Source organism: Bidens hawaiensis, unplaced genomic scaffold, assembly GCF_021521415.1.
Source record: "Bidens hawaiensis isolate Kalapana, Puna unplaced genomic scaffold, B.hawaiensis_p1.1 tig00022875_1, whole genome shotgun sequence".
NCBI lineage: Eukaryota > Viridiplantae > Streptophyta > Magnoliopsida > Asterales > Asteraceae > Bidens > Bidens hawaiensis.
In genome coordinates, this window is record NW_027493569.1 from 133,707 (window position 1) to 156,697 (window position 22,991).

The window sequence follows — 22,991 nt, forward strand, 5'->3', positions numbered from 1 at the left end:
TCTAATTTAATTCCGTGTTTAAAATATTGATTGTAGAACAAGCCATAAACAATCACAAGCTTATCGAAATCGAACATGACGAACAGCAATCATCTCCAAGAGGCGTATTGGAAATCCCAGTTTCCGGGTCAGATTCCGATAACCACAGCACCGTAAGCCGGAGTTTAAGCAGTCGGGGTTCTTCTTTCAATGAAAAGTCGCCGGCGCCGGAGATGGACGGAGATGCAGATTCTGCAACCGACGCCGGTGGAGATGATGACGAAGGCAACAGACCGGAGCCAGCGCTCATTAGCACGTCGTCGGTGGCGCAGGATACGCGCTGGAGGAATTTGGTGTGTAATTTGAAGTGGAAGTCGTTTAAGCGGTTTTCGACAATGCCGTTGGTCGCCGGATACGAGATGTCAAGGAAGAGTTTGATGAGGAGGTTAGGGAGGCATCATATTATTAATGAGGAGATTATTGACGGTGTTCGGTGGACCGTTCCGAAACCGTCGTGGCGGAATTTTACGTTTGATGAGCTTGCAGCGGCTACAGCCGGTTTCAGTCTTGGTAAGTTATTCTGTTTGCTTCTGTATTGATGTGAACACTATTTTTTTTTTTTTTTTTTTTAATGAAATGAGTTTTGAAATAATAAAAGTTTAAACTTTCATTTCACACCAAAAGAATTCTTGGTGTTTTTGTAATTAAATAATTGATAAATAGGAATAGGAATATCTTACGCGAAGTCATCATGTAAATACAAAATGTTTTGTTTTACGTCTACTCAAATGTAAATAATATTTTATAGGGATGATAGTTTTTGAAATGAGGTGAAACACGTGAGCAAAGTAAGATGGGTTAAACGAGTCAGGTTTGGTATTATATGGATCCCGTTCTATCAAATTGTTAAATTACATGAGGGCGACCTGCTAACCACTTTTGATATATTTAACCCATATTTTACGATCCACCGACATCGTAAATGTTACTAGCTGTCAATTAGTTTGACATGCTTAAACTAATATAGTCATCCCTTGCTTTAGAAAAAAAAAAGATCTGTGATAATTAACTACTAAGAAAATACATTATAAAAGGTAGACTCATAAAAATAAATATAAAGTAAAATAATATATGATTTTTTTTGGTTGTTTTGGTCAAATTATGGTATGACACGAATTTTGGCTTCTTCTTTCTAAAATACAAGGACTCAACATCATTGAAGTTTGATTACCATTGAATTCCTATAAAGAAAGATAATATATTCTTTTAATTACGCAAATTAATAATAAATCTTGTTTTATGGGTATTGTGAAACGAACCTACTGGCACAACTTTTTGGACATTTTCTCCAACCTTTTGCAAGTCACGAGGGATGCATGGTTACCGTATTTTCAACAACTACCCATTTTAGAAAATAATTAACACTGTTCAAAGTTTATACTCTTTTTATCGACTAAAGTTTAAAGATGATTCTTTCCTTAAAAATTGATATTGTGAAAATTAAACTAAGTTTTGGTCAACTTTTGTAATAATCAAGCATTTATTTTTATACTTATATAGATAATTTGGTGGGCCGAGGCGGGCATGCTGAGGTGTACAAAGGACGCTTACCTGGCGGCCAACTTGTCGCGGTGAAAAGAATAACAAAAAAGGAGAAAAAGGACAAGTACCGAGTCCAAGATTTCTTATCCGAGCTCGGGATCATAGCTCATATTAACCATCCAAATGCAGCTCACTTGATCGGTTTCAGTTCTGATACTGATTTGCATCTTGTTCTCCAATTCGCACCACATGGCAGCCTCGCTACTTTACTTCATAGTACGTATCTATATTTACGTCTTTTTATGCCTACGTGGGACCCACTCGTTGATCCGGCTGTTTTTGTGCAGATAGTGAAGAAAGATTAGATTGGGGATCAAGGTTTAAGATAGCTATTGGCGTTGCAGAAGGCTTGCGGTATCTTCATTGTGAATGTCAAAGGAGAATAATTCATAGAGATATCACAGCTTCAAATATCTTGTTAATGGAAGACTATCAACCTCAGGTTAATCTCGTTTCGAGTTTTATTGAAGTTTACTCGTTTCGTTTAGTCCGTAATTAAAATTGTTGAATTTAATTGGTTATCTTTTGTGTGTCTAGATATCTGATTTTGGACTAGCAAAATGGCTCCCGGAAAAATGGCTGCACCATATTGTTTCCCCAATTGAAGGGACTTTTGGGTACATGGCACCCGAGTATTTCATGCATGGAATTGTTCATGAGAAGATTGACGTGTTCTCGTTTGGAGTTCTGTTGCTTGAGCTTCTCACTGGTCGTCGCGCAGTTGATTCAAGCAGGCAGAGTCTTGTAATTTGGGTATGTCTTCTAATGGATCAATTTTTATAACCTGTGACATCTGGGTATGTTAATTTTTTTACAAAAGAATCCAAATCTTTATTACCCATGCTTATTACCAAGAATCAATCTTTATAACCTGTGATATCTGGGTATGTTAATTTCTTTAATCAATCTTGTTATATATGTGTATATTAATTTCTTTCTAAAGAATCAATCTTTATAACCTGTGATGTTTACTCAATGCTAGTTTCTTTATAAACAATCAATTATTCAATAACCTGTGATATCTGGGTATGTTAATTTCTTTACCAAGAATCTATCCACCTGGATTTGTTAATTTCTTTAAAAAGAATCAATCTTTATAACATTTGATATCTGGGTATGTTAATTTCTTTATAAATAATCAATCTTTTGACACGGAAATGCACATAACCTGGTTTGTTTTGTCTAGGCAAAACCGTGTCTTGAGAAAAGTAATGTTAAAGAGCTCGTGGACCCTCGTCTAGAAGGCAAGTACGAAATGGTTGAAGTAAAGCGTGCCATGTCAGCAGCTTCAGCTTGCATTCATCATTTGCCCAATGTCCGCCCAACCATGAAGCGGGTAAGTTCAAAGAGACTAGAAAACCTAACCGTTACACCTTGTCACGTTTGATTGAGGTATTAGGTATTCTAATTGTGGGTTGGTTGGTTGGTTAATAATATAATTATTGTGGTACAGGTTATGCAAATGTTGAAGGGGGAGAGGTCGGAACCAAAGACAAAAACAGGTGCGGGCCGAGCATTGCTTTTAGATGCATGTGACTTAGACGATTACTCGTCAACAACGTACCTAAAAGACCTAAATCGACACATGGAACTTGTGATGGAGTGATGATTAACCGGCACTTAATTTTTGTGGTTTGTTTTGGGCTGAGGGGAGTGTGAGTGTGTATATTGTTGGGACGGTTCCTTTTAGAAGATTTAGGGCCATATCTTCTTGTTTTAGTCATGGGTTTAGATGGGCCGAGAAGTTGTAATTCTGATAGGATATATAATTATCCCCGTGAATGCTTCCAAACTTCTAAAAGAAACACATTATTGATACACAACCAGTACATGTGCAGAGAGTTGTTGATATTGGGCCCAGTCACCATTAGCCCATTATCTACCATACTGGCATTTTTAACTTTTAGGTACTGAAGTCAAATTTTAAGCTATCTCATCCAGCTCTTTTTATTTTTATTTCTATTTCTTGTTTGTTATTAGCTATAACCAAAATCGTACAAGTACTCGGTCAAGATTGGTTAGAGTACAACATGAACATGCATTGCTCTATTTTCTTACTTTACCACATGTTGCAAGTATTAGGCTTGGTCAGGGAGTACTCGGGGATTAGTCATAGAATACTGGCCGCCTAAACCAATTTTTACACCACTGTTGTGGCTTGCGTTGAACTATTGGATAAAAGATCTGGGATTTAATTTATGATATGCGATTTAGTAAAAAAATTATTTACTGATGAATAAGAATGTTGGATAAAAGATTGATTGATTAGAAAAACTCTTTTTAAGAATTAAACAAAAAAAAAGGAACATGATTTGTAACTCTTCCAATACTAGTATTAGTTATCAAAATTAAAACTAAAACTTTATACTGATATATACACCATAATCAAATAATCAAATAAATCAGAAAACAAAAACCGTGATTGATAAAATCTCTTCTCGAATATATCGCATGAAGAAGTGTTTATTTGTGTATGTAATAAAGATATCTTATATAACGTTCGTCTCCGTATCTTTTTCTCACTATTTTTCCTTTTATTAACGACCAACATTTTTTCCTTTTTTACTTTTATTACACGCGTCCTTGATTTTTAATAATATTTTATTTAATGAGTCCCTGACAATTAAATGTGTTTACGGTTTTGGGCCCATAACAAGATAAAAAAAACAAATTTTTATAACGCACTAAGTTAGTTTTTGGTATCCGGGAATGTCATGGGGAACGGAATGGTTCATTGTGGAATAAAAAGATTGGTGTTTGGTTGCTCAATGGAATGGAATCATCCATTACATCAAAATCATTCCTTCCTACCCCCTTCTTTTTTTTTATTCCATTCATCCTTCACCTTACTTTCTCAAAAACACCACCACCTAACAACAACCGCCACAACTACCATCGGCACCACCACCAGCGTTACCACCGCCACCATCACTGCCAACGTCTTCCTAACTACCGCAACCATTGCCATCGTCGCTGCCTTACCATCACCGCCACCATCACTGTCGTTGTCTGACCACCACCACCGTACCATTGGCATCACTACCAATGCTACCATTGGTTGACCACCGCCACCCCTGTCGCCTGACCGCCACTGCCACCACCATTTTCGTCACCGGAGCTACCACTGTCATCATTGTAGTTTTTTTTTTGAGATATAAGTGTTTTTGTTATTTCTGTTTCATTCCTACAATTGTTTTTTTAATACCAAACAACATAAAGTAATAATTTATTTTATTCCCATGGATTAACCAAACAAGACAAAGGAAATGTAATAATTTATTCCCTTATCCATTCCATTCCTTCTCCCATTCTATTTCCTGCTCATTTCATTACCTCCAACCAAACATACCTTAAATTTGCTATGATTATGACCAAAATAGCCTTTTGCATTCCATTATTGCTTTAACCTCAAACTTTTTAACAAAACGGTTGCAAACGGGTCTAAAACTCAGTTCATTATTTTGCTAGCTTGGCAGCAAGAACTACACGTACCTCTCACACGAGGGGCAAATATACTCCATAGTAATTAATATTATTTTTCATGATTTTCATTATCCAACAAAATAATTAATATTATATTTCATAATTATTATTATCCACTAATTAATTGTCACACCCATTCAATAGCAAATCGCGGAAGCGTAAAACGGAAATGTAACAGACACCTCTGGTATCAACTACATCGTTTATAAAGAACAATAAAAACTAATTTACAATGTTTTACATCAATCTAACTTTGTTTACAACTAGGTGATACAAACTAAATCCAGCCCGTTAAGCAGCTTTACTTCTTACTGGCACACTTGCATAAATTCACCCAGCATTGATCGCAAGTCAACAAGTAGCACATTGACTTCCTAGTCCAAATCCGGTATACCTGAAAAACATATTAAAACGGATCAACTACAAATAGTTTGTGAGTTTCACGAGTTTCAAGAAATCAGTTGTGCGTACAACAATTACAGTTTGTAAGTACGCAAGCATGTATATATGTACGTTTACAAGTACGTTTGTTTGTATGTTTATGATGTAATTATGCTAAGCTATAGTGAAGCTTTGACTGTTCGTCCGTGCTGCGTGCCTCCATTTCCCACGCACAATCAACCACTATGGCCCCCTTTCCGCCCACAACATGCCCCAAGTAGCCATGCATAACACTACATAGCTTGTTTGTATAATTATGGACATTTGCAAACGGGATAAGGTCTCAGCAAACCGTGCTGGCCTCGTCTGGGTTTGTCAAACCAATAGTACTATTCACAAGCCACCGGCTCGAAGTTAATCACTGTGTTCGTGGGGACTTTTGTGTGTTAGCACTTAGATAATTCACATCATCACACAGTTCAGAGTATATAGATATGTATCAACATGTCTTTCACCCTAAAAGTTCGTAAAATCAGTTTAAAAGTTTGGTCATGCAACTCACGGTTTAGTAGAGATCCGGTACGGTGTCAACTTGTAGTTTGTTTAACTCACTCTCACTAGTCCCTATAATCAATATTATAATAATATTAATATTTTAATATTATTATAATCTTCATTCTAAACTGGGCTGTATATTTAGTCTGGATATAGCTGTCACACCCAGAAAGTGTCAATAGGCTTAGATTGTGATGTTGTTCAATGTCTAATACTTAAAATCTGACTTGGCTCAGTTATCCCGTTTTACCAGCTGGGCCAAGTTGTTTGTTTACATGTTTAGAAAAGTAGGTATGAGTATATAAACCTGGGTAAACGTGTTGGTTGATAAAAGGATTAAGTTATAAAGAAATATCACAAATTAGGGGTCCGGATTCACTATGGGGCTCATTTCCATTTATTCAGTCTGGTTTGGAGAAATACGCGAATAATTCACCCAAATTGTCCGTATTTCTCACCAAAAGTTCGGTTTTACCAAATTAATCCAAAAATATGGTTTTTGATCACTCTTGATGTTCTGATATTCCAACAGATTCGTTGATTACGAACTCGTCGGTTTTTATCCGATTTGAATTTGTTTAATCTTCAAATTAGCACAAGTAATCATCCGTTTATCATTAAATTATAAAAATTTAGCCACTAATCAATTAAAATATTTATATTTTTATAAAAATATTTCTGGAATTATTTATTGATTTATTAATTTATAAAAATTCATTTTATATGCTATATTTATCCCGAAAATCATCCATTATACCAAACGATTTCCGAAAAATCCAACAAAATTCTTGAGTGAACAAAACATAGCTAGGGTTTTCCAAATGACCCCAAATTTCATATGTGATCATAGTATACCAAATGAGTTTCCCACAAAATTTCATAATTTTTCAAGCATTTTAAGTATTTTTCCCAAATAAACATCCCAATTCGGTAATAAATTCGCCAAATATTCTCGGATGGTCGAAAAATTACCAAATCTGGACAGGGACTCAATCATATGGTCCTTGATGTCCCTGAAAAAATTTATAGCCTAAAAATATGCACATCACAACCTTAATTTAATAGCTTGTAATCGAGCAATTCGACATTACCTTTGCGGTTTTCGCCTGTTTTTGCTCTCTTAATCCAATTTTCGGGCTTGTGTGCTTCTAAGTAAGCTAAGTAGAGGTACTATATCTCAAACCAAGCATGTTTCATCAATATTACAGCCTTGGAACTTCGGGTTTCGGCTAGGGCATTAAACCGAACTTTTGAACCGTAAAAACGTCATTTAAACCCTTTAATCCGTGTTTATGGCCAAAAAAAACTATCAAACCAGGTTCCTAACCATGTGTATGATCAAAACAAGTTTTTGGACCATTTTTAGGATTTTTGCATGGTTAGCAATGATTTTTGACAATTAAACTATGTTTATATGAAATCAAACATAATTAAACAAGTTAAAAATTGATGAAAATGATGATTTTACCTAAGCTTCTTGAGTACTTGATGAAGAACACAGAAAATTTCCAGAAGTTGTGAAGATATAATGTCCAAATATCTATTAATACAATAAAAAAAAACAAAGCTTAAGGGGGGAAGCCCCTTAGCGGCCGGAATTAGTGGGCCCCCTTTGGGCCTCCTGAAAGAGCATCTTGTCTGTTGATAATTCGATTATCAACAATATCCATTTAATAGGAAAATTACTTTCATCTCTGAATTGTGCTTTTAGAAGGATTTTTACTGCTCTCATATGCAGCATATTCATTGATTTTCTTAATTCGGATTTAATAGTTAAAAGTCTTTTTGGTATTTCTCCTCTTGTTAAGAGTGGCAAAAATACTTTTCCTGATGTATCCTTTATGTCTACTGAAAATTCTTCAGTATTAAAGCAGTAAATGATTTATTTTTTCTTAAAAAAGCCTTTGAAACAAGGCTTTGTAAACTATTAGGTTGATTAAAAACCTGTTTTATCTAACTTGAACTTAAGCTTGCTTATTTTTGTTAATTGGTCAGAATTAATCACGTAATCTGACTGAAAACCTCTTTCGTTTTCACTAAAGTTGATAGATTCAGTGTTTTGTTGGTACGATTCTTCAGAATCATCTTTGATTAGAAAATTTTTATTTCCATTTTAATTGAGCACAAGGCTTAATATTTAATTTTTATTGAGCACAAGGCTCTAACATTAATTTTTTAAAAATATAAGCACAAGAGGGGGGGGGGGGGGGGGGGAAGCCCCTTAGCGGTCGGAATTAGTGGGCCCCCCTTGGGCCTCATTTTGATCCAAAAGTCTCGTTCTTCGTGCCCGAATGTGAAATCCCGAGTTCAAATTTATTTTGGATTCAGTTTTTGGCGCGAAAAATATATCGGGTACGACAAACAATGCGAAAACGAGTATTTTTTGGCTAATTTTCTTGTAAATTTAGAAAAACATAGTATTTGTTTGTAAAACTTGAAAATATTTTCACGGATGATACAATGTATTTGTTTGTAAATATAGTATTTGTTTGTAAATTTAGAAAATAGTATTTGTTTGTAAATTCTTTTCAACTTGGCGGATGATACAATGCTTGTTTTGTAACTCTCTTTTGCGTTTAAGTTCATAGCGGGTAGTTAAACGGGCATGTTTTCGTTTATCTGGTTTGCTATCATACTAAGGCCATAATATCAATATGTTGGCTTATATTAAACGTATATCACTTATAGATGGTCCTTCGAGATATCTGGGTCATAACCAGACCCATTTGATTAATCGTTTGTTCAATACGCAATAAGCGGTTAATCGCTTATTCGACATATAAATGTTGAGGTGTATCCGATTTTGTCACGAATGTCATATTAATATTATAAATTCAAATATTAATTAATATAGTAGTTCATAATAGTTTTTTTTATGAATGTACGTATTATTAATTTTGTGATTATTATTTGTAACTATTATACAATTATTATTTTCATATTTCATATTACAAATATTATTTTTACTTATATTAATTTTGTTACTATGATTGTTATACTTGGTGAAAGTTAAAATGTAAAGGGAGACAAAAATGTAAAAGATTTGTGGTAAAAAAAATCATAACTCAAAATATAAATAAAATTAAAAAAAAACTAAAATGTTTCCCCGTCAATCCCGTTCCCAAAAAACAAATGATGAAAAGACACAATGCCGAGAAAAAAGACACAATAACGAAAATAAACAAAAATCACAATGATAACTAAAAAAACGCACAGTAGATCTGCCGAACAAAATATAACATAACGTTGAGTTATATAACACAATATCAAGAAAAAAATTATACGATCATTAACAAAAATAAACACAAAATACCCTCATAAATATAAAGACACAATGATTTTTTCCTTAACATTGTGCCCTTTTTTTTTCTTTTGAGAATAAAGAAGACAGTGGAAACATTTTTGTGTTTTTATTTTTTTCAATTTTTATTAAATTTTAAGAGGTTATTTTAGTGGCTACAAATCTCTCTTGTCATTTTATTTTTATTATTCTTTATAGAATTGGTCATGTTATACTTTACTATTATTATTCTTGTTATTTTAGGTATTGCTACAATTATTATGATTATGTTATTATTACTATTTTTTAAAAAGAAAACATATATTTGCGAATACTATTATTATTATCATCGTAATAATTGCTATTACTATTATACCTTTTTTTTATCATTATTGTTATTTAAAATTTTGTTTTTTTAGGTTTTTCTTGTAACTTAGGCTTTAATATTATTACTTATTACTACTAGTTTTGTTATTAATGTTTTCTGTAACATTAATTTCTTATAATTACTATTAGTATTATTATCATTATCATTATAAAGTTTACTATTATAACTTTTCTTATTTTTTATATGAATTGGTTACCAATATATCAGTTTGGGCATGTTACTATTTTATCTTTTTGTTACATAAAACATCAATCGCTTCCCGTTGCTTGAATGTAATACACTTGAAGGTGATGAGAACAAAAACTTTTTGCTAATAAGAAAAGCTAATTATTTTTTTATCAAATTATTGTTTTACTACTACTTTGGTTTTTTTTCCTAATAATTTTAACGGCTATAATTTTACTATTAACTTTTTTCTTATGATCCTATTAGTCTCACCATCTAGAAGTACGTGCTAAACACAGACAGACAAGCTAGTAGTTTAGTATATAAGACAAGTTTGTTTACATTTAAGTAAAACTGTAGTTCCATGACTAAATTTTATTATAGTTTTTTTTTTACACACGTGATGCTAATGTTTATTTGAATAAAGAATGACTAAATACTTAATGTATTTGGTGTGAAGTATTATACCAGTCCACAGGAGAACCGTCAAAAATATGGGAAAAGAGCTTCAACTCATGCAAAAAAAAGTTTTGCCACCAACAAAAAATTCTTTGCAGCAAGAGAACGTTCGAAAATGGTTAATTGGCTTAGCAATATTTTAAGAACATTTTGGATTGAATTTTTTTTTTTAAGTTTACGCATAAAACATATATTTGTTTAGATGCATAATTAGTAATTTTTCCCTATTAAGAGTTTCATGATGAGGTAAGACCGGTAAAAAAAATAGGAGAGAGTAAAAAACTAACTAACCGAAACTAAAATAACCTTCAAACTGAATCGAAATAACCAACACAAACTAATAGCCAATGATTCGGTTATATTTCCAAAACTGAACCACGCCGAATGAGCCAAATAAATTGATAACATAACCGAACCTCACAAAAATCTGTTTGGATGTTCGTTATTAAATTTACAAGCCGAATACATTGTTTTTGCCCATAAAGTTTAATGGTGTCAAGTTATATTATAAATGACGACAAAAATGATAAGGACGAAAAGAATTTATAGGAAATAAAACCACTCAAAAAATTAATAAAAAAAATATCATAACTCAAAAATAAACGCCAAAATCAACTCACAAAACGAATTCATATGTAAACTAGAGTTTAGGAATCCAAATTAGAGTTTCGTAACTTTTGTTTAATTTGGTTTTGTTAGCATTTAAGGGCAGTCAAAAGTCGTGTTTTGAATAATTTTTTAAAATCGATTCTAGAAAACAAATTTATTAACTCACTTTTAGGAATCGAAAAGATTATTCAAGTTACACAAGACTCAGAAATAGTTTCAAAACTAGACACGATTCATTTCAGTACGGTTGGTTCTATCTGTGTTCTACATGTAACCGTAAATTAATAATATATCAATTTTAACTAAAGACCTACTGAGACGGCTCTTTACACAAATAAAATCCAGTCTTTACATTCAACTGGCTGTCATTTCAACCACTGGAGTCTATTATCACACATACTTATCGTGGTATATTATTTTCTACGTTTACTGTAGAGAAAATTCTCAAAATGTCCTATTAACTCAGAGAGATTTAATTTATGTCTCCACAAATAAAAATTTATAGAAATGACCCCTATAAACACGTCTTTGATGACTTGTTTGGCCTCAACGCGTCTTTCACGACTTGTTTGGCCATCAAACTCGTCTCACACGGCATGTTAGCCTCCAACGCGTCATTTACGACATGCTTGGCCTTTTAATTGTTTTTTGTTTTTTAGTATTACACTATTATAATTAAATTTTACTCATATTTGTTTTTTTAATAATTTTTTATGTAAAGGGTTTTATAAAGTTTCAAATATACCGTTGATATGTACTTATTTTATCTACGTGTTGGTATAAACTTACTTAAAACCGAGCCTTGTCAAATTTTATTAAACATTTATTGAAGATTTCGATATAAATTTGGCACGGCTCGATTTTGAGTAAAATTTAAGACATATAGATAAAAATAAACACGTCTTAACGATATATTCGAAATTATATATAATTTATAGATTAAAGGTTATAAAAGAAAAACCAAATATATAAGTAAAATTAATTATAATGGTATGACATTAAAAAAAACAAAATAAAGAGGCAAAACATATCATGAGACACGCGTTGAAGGTTAACAGGTCGTAAAAGTTATGTTTAGGGCCAAACAGGTGATAAAAGACGCGTTGAGGCCAAACATATCGTGAAAGACGCATTAACACCAAACATTTTGTCAAATACATGTTTATATGAGAAATTTCTAATACTTTTATTTATGAGTTTTACCCTAGTGTATTTTATGTATGCATTAACATAAATACGTATCATATTATAAACTGTTTCCTCTAAATAGAGATGCATAAAAAACCTGAACCTGGAACCGGACCCGAAAAAGATACCCGGAACCGGTTTTTTTTATACCCGGGTTTTTAATATCCGAACCCGTACCCGACCCTACCCGTAGGGTACGGATAGGGTATGCACTTTAGTACCAAAACCTGTACCCGGAACCGGGCCCGATTTATACCCGGTATACCCGAAAACCGGAACCGGTTCCATACCCGGAACCGGGTTTTTCCAATACCCGAAACCAGGTTTTTCAAATACCCGATCTATATCGGAAAAATACCTAAAAATACCCCTAAAAATTATAACCCCTTAAAAAAATCCAATTTATACTCGAAAAAACCCGAAAAAAGCCCCAAAAAAACCCAAAAATAGGGTATTCGTATTCCCGGTTTTAGAAAACCCGGTTCGATACCCCACCCGAATCCGATGCATATGGTATGGTTTTTAGAGAGAATACCAGGACCCAACCCGGATTTTCCAATACCCAATCACACCCAAACCCAGTTCCATACCCGAACCCGGGTATTTGAAAAACCCATTTGTGCACCTCTACCTCTAAGCAGTTCTATAAAATTTTCCACAAGGTACATCCATTAGTTGTATAACAAAAGATGGATTTTTAACAAACACAAAATTATAGAGAAACCAAAAGGATTGGTTGACCAAAACCATTAATCCCCCTATTCCACTTTTGTAACTTATCATCCAAAATCAAAACAAAGAAACAGAACGCTAATACTAGAACCACTAAGCTAGATCATCGTCAGCAGATTAAGGTCAGCAATCAAAGATGGAAATATTAGACACTTGCCCCAACACATTACTAAGATCCTGTTTTATGGTACTAAGCCATGTAGACTGCTTTCAATCGCTATTAATACGACTGGTTGGGCCAGATGAAGAACTCAGCCGGAGGCGGCATCAACGCCATTGGACCCGACGTTTGAGGTGCACCCCCATGCCCAGACTGTAGATGATGAAACAAACTTTGATGATACAACGGCACCGACACCGAGCTTGAATTCTGATCAAATGGCAACGCATAAACAGGCTGCGCAGAAGCAAAGCTGATGTTGCTTCCGCTGGTGTTGCCGCCTGCACCGATGCATAGTGGCGATGGGTTACCCATCAAAACTTTCGGCTCCGCCTCAGAGGAGGCGACTTTCAGTCGCTTTGCTGATCCGCCAACAGGAAGCGAGCTGCTGGAAATTGCTTCTACATCATACCGATTCATCTCAAAGTTTGTCACCGCGTTCACCCCTCTAAACTTTATTGCTGCTATGTCATAAGCCTCAGCTGCTTCCTCTTCAGTAGCTGAAATATCATATTACAATTGTTGTTATTATTATCATCATATCATCTACAATCTACTAGAAAAAATAGCTTACTGAAAGTCCCGAGGTAAAGATCTTTGTTTCCAGCGACACGCCCGATCCTCGCTTGCCAGCGACCTTGTTGGTGATGCCTTGTTACTCCTCGGTAGATCGAGGCTCCCCTGGAAAACCCGCTGCTTTTCCTGTGTCAAACAAGGAAAACATATTAAATTCCCTTACATAAAACATTTATATAATTTAATTTATGTTATAATGTTTATATAGAACTACCTTCTCAATGATGCAATGAATTCTTGTTTGGTTGCGCTTTTCATGTCCTCCAATTCTTGCGCATAGTTTGCAACCTTGAAACAGATTAAAACTTAATCATATGATTAAACGAACAAACAATCAATGAAACCAATAACAAAAGGTATAGCAAGTTTACAGGAAAGTTTGTAGTGGCTGTGGGACCCCAGTACTTCAACGCCGCCAAGTCGTACGTTCTTGCCGCCTTATCCTCCTTGTCATAGCCACCTAATTATTGTTCACCCAAAAACCATTAGAACCATGCGAAAAAAAAAACTGCCAACTTATAACCACCTAATTAATTTTCTCACCTAAATACACTGCAGATCCAAGAATCGAACAGTAACCAGCAGAACCCATGCAAAAAAAGAACATGAACATCAGTGGTCCAATACCAAAGCACAAAACAACTTTCATATAAAGCAAAAGCTAAAGACTGCAAACACTTTTAATGCATGCATATGTGCACGGGTGTGCATGTTTATAAAACCAAAATGTACATATCAAGATTCGGTCTGACCCATAAAATTAAGACACATAAAATTATGACAATATACCTCTCAAAGGTTTAGCTGATTAAAGAAAGTGTTACAACTATTCAAAAAGACACGTGTTTAAAATAAAATGTTTATTGAACTTAAAAAGAAGTTTGACTGGTCAACGCAATGAGAAATGAGGGGGGTAAAAGTGGAAAGAAAAAGAAAAAGTAAAAAAGCAAAGGCGTATGTATGTATGTATGTATGTATGTATGTATGTATGTATGTGTACGAAAGGACAGAGAACAACAGGCACACTACGTAGGAACAGGCTAGTGTGTATAGATAATATGTGATAGATATGGAGAGAGAAAGGAAGTAGAGGGGGTAATGTGTAAAATCCAGTGGATAAAAATGTTCCATTTAGGGGAAGCCTATCAGGAATGAAAACCTTGTGGGGAAGCATCAATACAGAAAGAAAAGAAACTAGAGGAAAGTACTGAAAATGGTACAATGGCATATTACAACATCAATCAGTCATCAATCAAGAACTAAGTTCTGATAGATTTCAAATCTGTGATCGTATTTTATTTATCTTCAAAGTAAAAAAAACTTAGGTACTACTCTACTACCTCAATTTTCTTTTTAATTCAAACCTTGTTTAAATGTTCAGTTTTAAACAATTCAAACCTTGTGGATATCTTGTTGCCTTGAGAAACAATAAGCCAAACCGACAACTCTGAGGGTGTCGATCAATCCAAATGGTCTGGTTTACAGTTTGATTTTTTTGGTTTGAGCCACTTTTACAACATTATTTGTTGTAAAAAAAATGGCTCAAACCGAGAAAATAAACGTAACTATGCATATGAAAATAATAATAACTATTCCAAGATTAACAACTATTATTATTAAGGTTAAACGACCTGTATATAGTCTGATTCCAACTTTCATACCTAATCGAACTATTAAACCATCAAAACCTCAAAAGTCCAAACCAAACCATTCGGTGGTTCTCAAACAACGAGAACATCCGGTTGGGCGGTTAGGTCAATTTCAACATTTTCAGAGCCACCCTAGCTATGCACAAAGTAGAAGAATCTTGATTGTTATATGAAAGAGAACCTCAAGCATATCCTTGTAAAAAAGAATCCAAAAAAACAGTGAAATGTCATAAGACACTCCACAACTTCTCAAAAACACATTTTGACATAATCCCAAGAACATATGTACATCCACACACACGCATCAACATATATTTTTTGGCGTAATCTCAAAAACATATAAAATATAAATCCACACACACGTATGTCATGTGTATGTAGCTTTGAAGAACACACGTACACATATAGATGCAAATAACTAGAGTTAGATTCTTAGAATAAAAAAAATGTTAATTAGGAGTACCTTGACGTCCTTTCCTTGCTTGGCCCTCCCTCCTACAGCTATTATCCCAAAGATGCGCTTCGTATCTACCAGTCCACCTATGTCTGTCACACATCAAAATCAAATCTCCATTAATTAATTAATTAATTAATATATAAACACCATTTTTCATAATTATTATTATCATTCACCAACACAAAATCAAATAAATAAAAAAACAACTTAATTAATTTGTTATAATTTGCATACCTAGTAACACCCCTATAGATGGACGTCCTTTGTCCAAAAGTATCCGCAATCTTCTTACAATTATTCTGCTCATGACCGGACTCCACCGCCACAATCGCCTTCTCATTCTGCTCTTGCCCTCCGGTCCCACCACCACCGCTAGTAGTAATACCTAATGACAAAGCGTTCATTGGACACTGTACATAAGCCAACTCGTTACCCGACTCAGTCGACTGCCCCGCGAACTCAGTCAGATGTGTCCCCGAGTCATCCACTTCCGAACCCGAGTTCGCCGAGAACCCACCGGTTATACCATTCAGATCTTGCTGCTCGGTAAAGTAAACCGAACCACTTCCATCATACATGTGAGTCAACGACGACGAGTCTTGGGTCTCCGTTTGTGACACGTCAGCATACCGGAACGACTGGGCCGTCGTGTCTCCGCCGAGAAAGTCCTCCAGCTTCGGTGCTTGCGGCTGGTTGATGTGTGACTCCATGAAGCTTCGGAACAACGGTGAGTCGTCGGTTTCTTTCACGACGTCGGTAACGGTGGTGGTGTTGTACATCGCCGGTGGTTTGTCTCCAGTACTCCAACCTACACCGCCGGAAAATAATATTATTAACCGACAGTAACCAAAGTACCAAACACATGCAAATCCATAGCATATATACAACATCATGAAATATTAATTTCCACATAACTGATGACATAAAATCTTATTTTCCTCAACCACTTTTGTTCTCTATCCGACAAAAAACCGAAATATCGGATGATATTTATTTATAGAAATTTATAAAACTTATAAAAATAATAGCAATATCATACCGTTAGCATAGATATTATTATCGTTGAAGTAGAACTGTTGAGGCTGAGAGGTGGCAGAAGCTAGCATATCCATGGGAGAAAGAGAAAACGAGAGCCAGTTATTCTCCGGAGCCATTTTCCGGTGGAGTTAAACTGTTAACTATCTAACAAAGACAGGTGAAGAGATATTATGCATGTTGGTTAGGATGAATGAAGGGTTAAAGTAAAGACTGATTGATTAGTAGTGAAGGGAGGTGTGTGTGTGTGTGTGCACATGCAGAGGCTAGGTTTCCGGCGCCGGCAAAGGTAGGGGTACCTGTGTTGTTGAGTTGATCTTGAATGTTAACGTTTAGGAGAGAGAAAGGCTAGGGAGGATGTGGAGGTTTATAATGGGGTGAAAGAGTCGGTTTCATCTGCCACACCGGCGGAAAACCAGAGGGAAAAAACAAAACATTGTCTCTTCGGTTTCATTTAATATTCTTCTTAGCTTAGGCTGAGGAGTGTGGGGGGTCTAATGGGTGCTTTAGTCGGAGCTTCAACCAATAATATTATGACGTGTGGCAGAGAGAGAAACTGGATAAGGGGGGTGTTGGAGCCCCTGACCCTGGTGTGATATAAATATATTCAAATAACGTATTACTAAAAAAACTCATAAATTATTAAAAAAAACACACATTAATAAAAAAAAACACATTAATATCTAAAAATAAAATAAAAATTAAAGTACTAAAAAAAACATTATTCTTATTCTTCGGCTTGGTCTTCTTCGATCAACCTCTTTCGGATACGTTCCTTTTGCTTTTCCATTAGCATTTGATCGACCGGATTTAGGTTACTGAAGTCTCTAGTAAGGAAGTCCAAATCTCTCATTCGACTTTTTTCCTTTTTGTCATTAGAGACCACCTCCATGGTTTTGTTGAATTTATTGAGGGATTCAACAAGATTGGCAATGTTTACGGCTTCCCCCTCAGCCGGTTTTTTCCCCTTGGCGTCCCTTCCCAATGGCCGCCTCCTCGGCGGTGAAGACGTTTCCTCCTCCGCAATGTTTAGGTCGAATCCAACGCGGCAATCCGACCAGGTTGAAGTGCTATACGCTCCAGAAGAACTAGTTTTAGTCCGTTTCGGCCCTACTTCCGCATCAACGTCCGGCGCCACCAGCTCAACCCACTTGGAACACCTTTTCAACCTCTCCCACAACTTTAAATCATCTCACGTCTTCACCATCCCATACCTCCGCAAACACTCCTGCTTCTACTCTTCGACCGTGAAATTGTAAACCGCCAAATCATCACTGCCACTTGGTCTCAGACGACCGCTGCTCCTGTTGAAAAGATTAGTAAACAAGCCGACAAATTTTCTGATTTCGGACCACCGACCCGAAATCATATCGGCGTTCCGCTCTGTACTCCCAACGAGCGTATAGAACGTCTCCCTAACCTTTGTCCAAAAAATCTTGCCCTTTTGGTTGTCGGCTGCAAAATGAATAAATAAATTAGATTTCCATTTAACTTTTTTATTTAACTTTTTTATTAAAAATCATTTTTAAAAACGTTAAAACAATTACCGCAACGCCGATCCTCAGAAATGACTATCCAAGCCCGACACAAGGCTTCCTTCTCATCCGATGACCACGGAGTGGTTTTCCGTTTCGTCCTCGGAGTCGAAGCCGGTCCCGACCCGTCCGTTGCAAGTTGTTTTTTCCGGTGGACGCGTCTTTTTGGTCCCGTAGCTTCACCGTGTGTTTCTTGTGTCTCCGGAACAACAAAGTTAGGAGACGGTTGTGTGTTGGATGGTTGAAAGCCGGATGATTCTTGCGGCTCCGAATAAAACATCGGTTGGTGCGGTGACGACCATAAATCGTCGTCAATATAACCTGAATCAAGGTTTGGGTACCAATTTCCAGCCATTTTTTTAAAAAAAAGTTGGGAAGATGAGTTGATTTTGGGTGAATGTTTGAAGTTGTGGTGATTGATATGGGTGAAATAGGGTATTATATAAGAAAAAAAACGTTTTTTTTTAATTAAATAAGAGCCCAACGGCTCTTTATATAAACCAACGGCTCTTTGCACACTCCCCTATGCCACTTTACTCTCTCTTCTGCCGCTAACAGGCTCACGCCTGCATGTTTTTTCGTGCTCGCGCCCCGCTAGCGCCCCCGCTAGCGCCCCGGTGGTGTGGTGTTAGCGCCTGGGGGCGCGAGCGGAGAGGCTCTAGCGCCCCCGTTGAAGCCCCACACCCCTCAGCCTTACTCTCCTCATTTTATCTTTGACTACATTTTATCTTTTTTCCTATTTTACTTTTATTTCCTTTTCTTTTATTTATTTAAGCATGATCTTAATCCACTATATCTTGTGTTTTATTTGATTGCATGTATTAACTAAAAAGGAATTTTATTTATGGAAAAGTTCATAAATGGATTTAGCATTTTGTTAAACATTTATTTTATGTGTCTAAGGAAATAAAAATAATCATCATTTGTTGTTCTCCCTCTACCAAGAGAAATGGTTTTAGCATTTAATTAAACATTTATTTTGTTGTTCTCCATCTATCAAGAGAAATGATGTGATGGTTAAATAAAGGGTTTAAATTTTGTAGGTAGTGTTGTAAATGAATTGAACCGGACGAGACCTTATTCGTGTTCATCTGTTACGCTTTTGTTGGATAAACGTACAATTCACGAACATTTTAACAAATGAAAATTCGTGTCTGCGCTCATTTATTAATGAACTGAGCTTGTTCATAAATGTAAATTGACGCTAATGAACACCATCGTACGTAACCAAACACTAACGGACACTAATAGACAGATAAATATAAATGGCCGGGCCCTAACAGGCAAAAGAACATAAACAGCACTAACATGCAAGTAACATAAACAATTGCTTAACTAAACTGGAAGAGTATTTACGAGTAAAATAGTTTTATTTTTTAATTGTTCTTAATTCCTAAAACTTTACATGATTAATCATCTTGTGTAATAAAGATGTTATTTTATTACTACTAGTAATTAATCACATATAATATTGTTACTATAAAAAATCTTACTATACTACTAAAGCAAAATAAGATATCCATATGGTCATCAACTAGCATGTCCACATAAGCTTCCAAGTCATCCGGTTTCCATATATAGAATTGCTAATTAATGTTTTCAAGAATCATAACCAACTATTTTCTTTTATATTATTTAAAAACTGATATTAACTACAGTTAATTATTTATAACTTATTTTGTGCGCCCTTTTTTAGTATGACTATTATTTTAACAATTCAATGATTTATATATTTATACACTTTCTCATTCATACCATTTATACATATATTTCCTACATCTTATACGCCCTGCTTGCGGTGCGCGCATATAATGTATATACGTGTGAACCATCGGGTGGGCAAAAGTGAAATTGCACTAATTTTGACGTTATTTTACTAATCTCGTGAAAATAACGTTAAAAAGTGGCGGAAGGTTAATCAGGCATCATGCGGTGGTGTTGATAGCCAAAAGACAAGGGTACATGCACCAATCGACCGGTGTGCCGATGGTTGAGTGTTATGTGCCTTATGTCCAAGGCTTGATGCAAAACTACTATCGAGCCGGGGGTCTCACCGGAAGCAGCCTCTCTATTCCTACGGGATAGAGGTAAGGCTGTCTACATCTTACCCTCCTCAGACCCTACCATAGCTTTGCTATTGGTGGGATATACTGAGTACGATGACGATGATGATGATGATTTCCTACATCTTATGGTTTTGTAGAGAATAAGGTAAACAATTCTTATGATATCTACATATATGTGACATTTGAAATATTTGCCACCTGTGTATAACACGGACCACTATCCTAGTTATCTATATAACATAACCGTTTATATTATTAGGGAAAGGTTCTTGGAAAAAACATAAAGTTTGGGGAAAAAAAATAGAAAACTACTATCAACTAATCAGCCTTTTCTTTTTTTTTTTTGTAAATAAAAGTAAAAGAATATATATGTATCTCATTTAAGGAAATATATAAAACTCGTTAACTACATTTGATTTTTTATTTACTTTTTGGCGAAGATTAATAAGATATAAAAGGAAAGAAAAAGAAATGTTGAAGAATGTTTTCTCGAACCTTTCTCACACTTTTTAAGTTTTTATATTATCTCTTTTTATGTATTATTGTTGGGTTAAACATGATTAAACAGCCTTTTCTATTTTTTTTGTAAATAAAAGTAAAAATAAAAAATATATATATGTGTCTCATTTAAGGTAATATACAAAACTCGTTAACTACATTTGATTTTTTATTTACTTTTTGGCAAAGATTAAAAAGATATAAAAGGAATGAAAAGAAATGTTGAAGAATGTTTTCTTGAACCTTTCTCACACTTTTTAAGTTTTTATATTATCTCTTTTTATATATTATTATTTATCTAAACATTTTTTTGCTATCTCACTTTAGCAAAACTATCATTTTCTATTAGGCTATGTGTTGTAGTTTAACGCCCCTCACTGACTCAGCCTTAGATGCCTCACTTTTATAGGTTATATTAGGCGTGAGCAAAACTAGTTAACTAATTTCTCTTTCTTATCTCAAATGAAAAGTTAATTCCATTATATATGATTTTGTTTTTTCTTTTATTTATCTTTTTATATGTTAATTCCTATTTAACATGTACCTTTTTTTGGATTAATCATATAAAAAGGTACAATTTTTTCACATCACCAAGAAGAAAAAGAAGACAATGTATACGTTTTTATTATGGGTTGGGATTTTAGGTGATGTAAGTTGTTATTATTAGTTATTTAACGCAAACATATTTGGTCAAGCGGTACTAAGGTATTGGATAATCTGTCATCTATTCAAACATTGTAACGGTATAAGTTTTGTGGTTGTCAAAAAAAAATGTGTGTAATTTAGGAGTGGAGTTTGCAAGTGTGCAAGTTGATATTCAAGAAAAAAAAAGAATTTTATCGAGAGTGTGCCAGGTCACTTAAGTGTGTTTGAAAATCTTATTAATCTTGTGTATTTGATACTACAAATAATACTTTTGTAGTTTAATAATTTTAAATTACTAGATGAATAATCATTGTTTGATAATCTAATTGATATATGTGAAGAGGAAGACCATCTTGAATACGGAAATTAATTGATGCAAGTGAGGATCTTGATGTTGGATTTCTTGGGAGTAGAGAGGTGCTAAACTTATGGTAATGAATAAAAACCTCATGCTTGATTTTTTTTTGGAATTAAAGAAGAATCACTTGTGAAGATGTTGGATATGAAATATACAATAAGCATCATTGCTACTTAGATTGGAAAAAAATGTAAATTAAGAAGCTAGTGAAGATTGAACTAAAACTGAAGATTTTCTAATAGGAAAGTCAAACAGATACCAACAAAAAAATTGTGTATAAAAGGGGAAGAGGCACTCATGGGTATTATCCATATATCGGTCAAATCTGTACTACCATCTCATTTCTACCCTCATGAACCTACAAACCACAAATTCACCGGCGGCACCTACCCACAAGTACTCTAGAACTTTTTGTGTTTTTGTTTTGTATAATAATAATTAATTACTCATTTATTTTTCCAATTGTCATATATTCTTCATGGCAAAGGTTTGCCACAAATTGTAATTTGACAATCTACCCACATAGGTAAAGGTGGGTTTGCCTTGTGACTTGAAACCCATAAAGCCTGCCCTTTTATGTGCCCCTTCCCCTTTTAATAAAAGAGATGACGATTTCTAGAAAGGAATTAAGCCACCAATGATGATGTAAGAAGCAACAAGGATGATTGTATCCAAGTTTGTAGACCTACGAACCAATTCATAGTTGAAAACAAAGTAGAATAAGAAATGTGTTCTCACACAAATGCAATGATTTATAGTGGCTTGGTTGGGTTTTGGTAAATTCATATTGGTCTATTCCTTGGTCTTGATTTATCATCAATATTTTATTTTTTAAGAGCATATCACCTTGTGCATATTTTCTTTGATGTTTGTTGATCTAAATCTTGATTATTTAACTTCTATCTTGAGTTAAGTACAATTTATTATGATACTATCTAAATTTATTTTCATCATAATATTCTTTCCCGTATTCTTCTTATTAAAAGTGTAAAAATTATTTAATTTATGTTGGATTATATTTACTTAGCTGAAATGTTTTGTTATATTTGGATATTGTGTGCACTCTTTGAAATCAAATAATTAGCTTAATAGATATTGCCATTTTTATTTTATGATAGTACCTTTGAACTGTGAACAATCATGCTCACGCCTCGGCATTTCCGCCTTAGGTTGGGGTGTGACATCTTACAA

The 22,991-nt window shown here is 34.6% G+C and overlaps 2 protein-coding genes across 2 annotated transcripts in view; one reads left to right on the top strand and one right to left on the bottom strand.

Annotated features, from left to right (window-relative positions):
- LOC143566369 (uncharacterized) overlaps positions 1-3,212 on the top strand; it is a 62,087-nt gene extending 58,875 nt beyond the window's left edge. The window contains exons 10-15 of the mRNA XM_077053096.1: positions 33-549; positions 1,540-1,797; positions 1,869-2,023; positions 2,119-2,334; positions 2,768-2,917; positions 3,035-3,212. Coding sequence (XP_076909211.1) covers positions 33-549; positions 1,540-1,797; positions 1,869-2,023; positions 2,119-2,334; positions 2,768-2,917; positions 3,035-3,187 — 1,449 coding nt within the window. The 3' untranslated portion in view covers positions 3,188-3,212. The remainder of the gene's footprint in view (positions 1-32; positions 550-1,539; positions 1,798-1,868; positions 2,024-2,118; positions 2,335-2,767; positions 2,918-3,034) is intronic.
- A 9,816-nt stretch (positions 3,213-13,028) lies between these two features.
- Positions 13,029-16,839, bottom strand: LOC143566367 (AP2-like ethylene-responsive transcription factor AIL6). Its single transcript, XM_077053093.1, has 8 exons — positions 16,703-16,839; positions 15,898-16,471; positions 15,670-15,752; positions 14,101-14,109; positions 13,929-14,017; positions 13,772-13,845; positions 13,556-13,683; positions 13,029-13,481 (listed from the first exon to the last, which is right to left on the bottom strand). Exons 1-8 carry the CDS (start codon positions 16,815-16,817, stop codon positions 13,042-13,044), a joined length of 1,512 nt encoding a protein of 503 aa, XP_076909208.1. The 5' UTR covers positions 16,818-16,839; the 3' UTR covers positions 13,029-13,041.
- Positions 16,840-22,991: the final 6,152 nt, after the last annotated feature.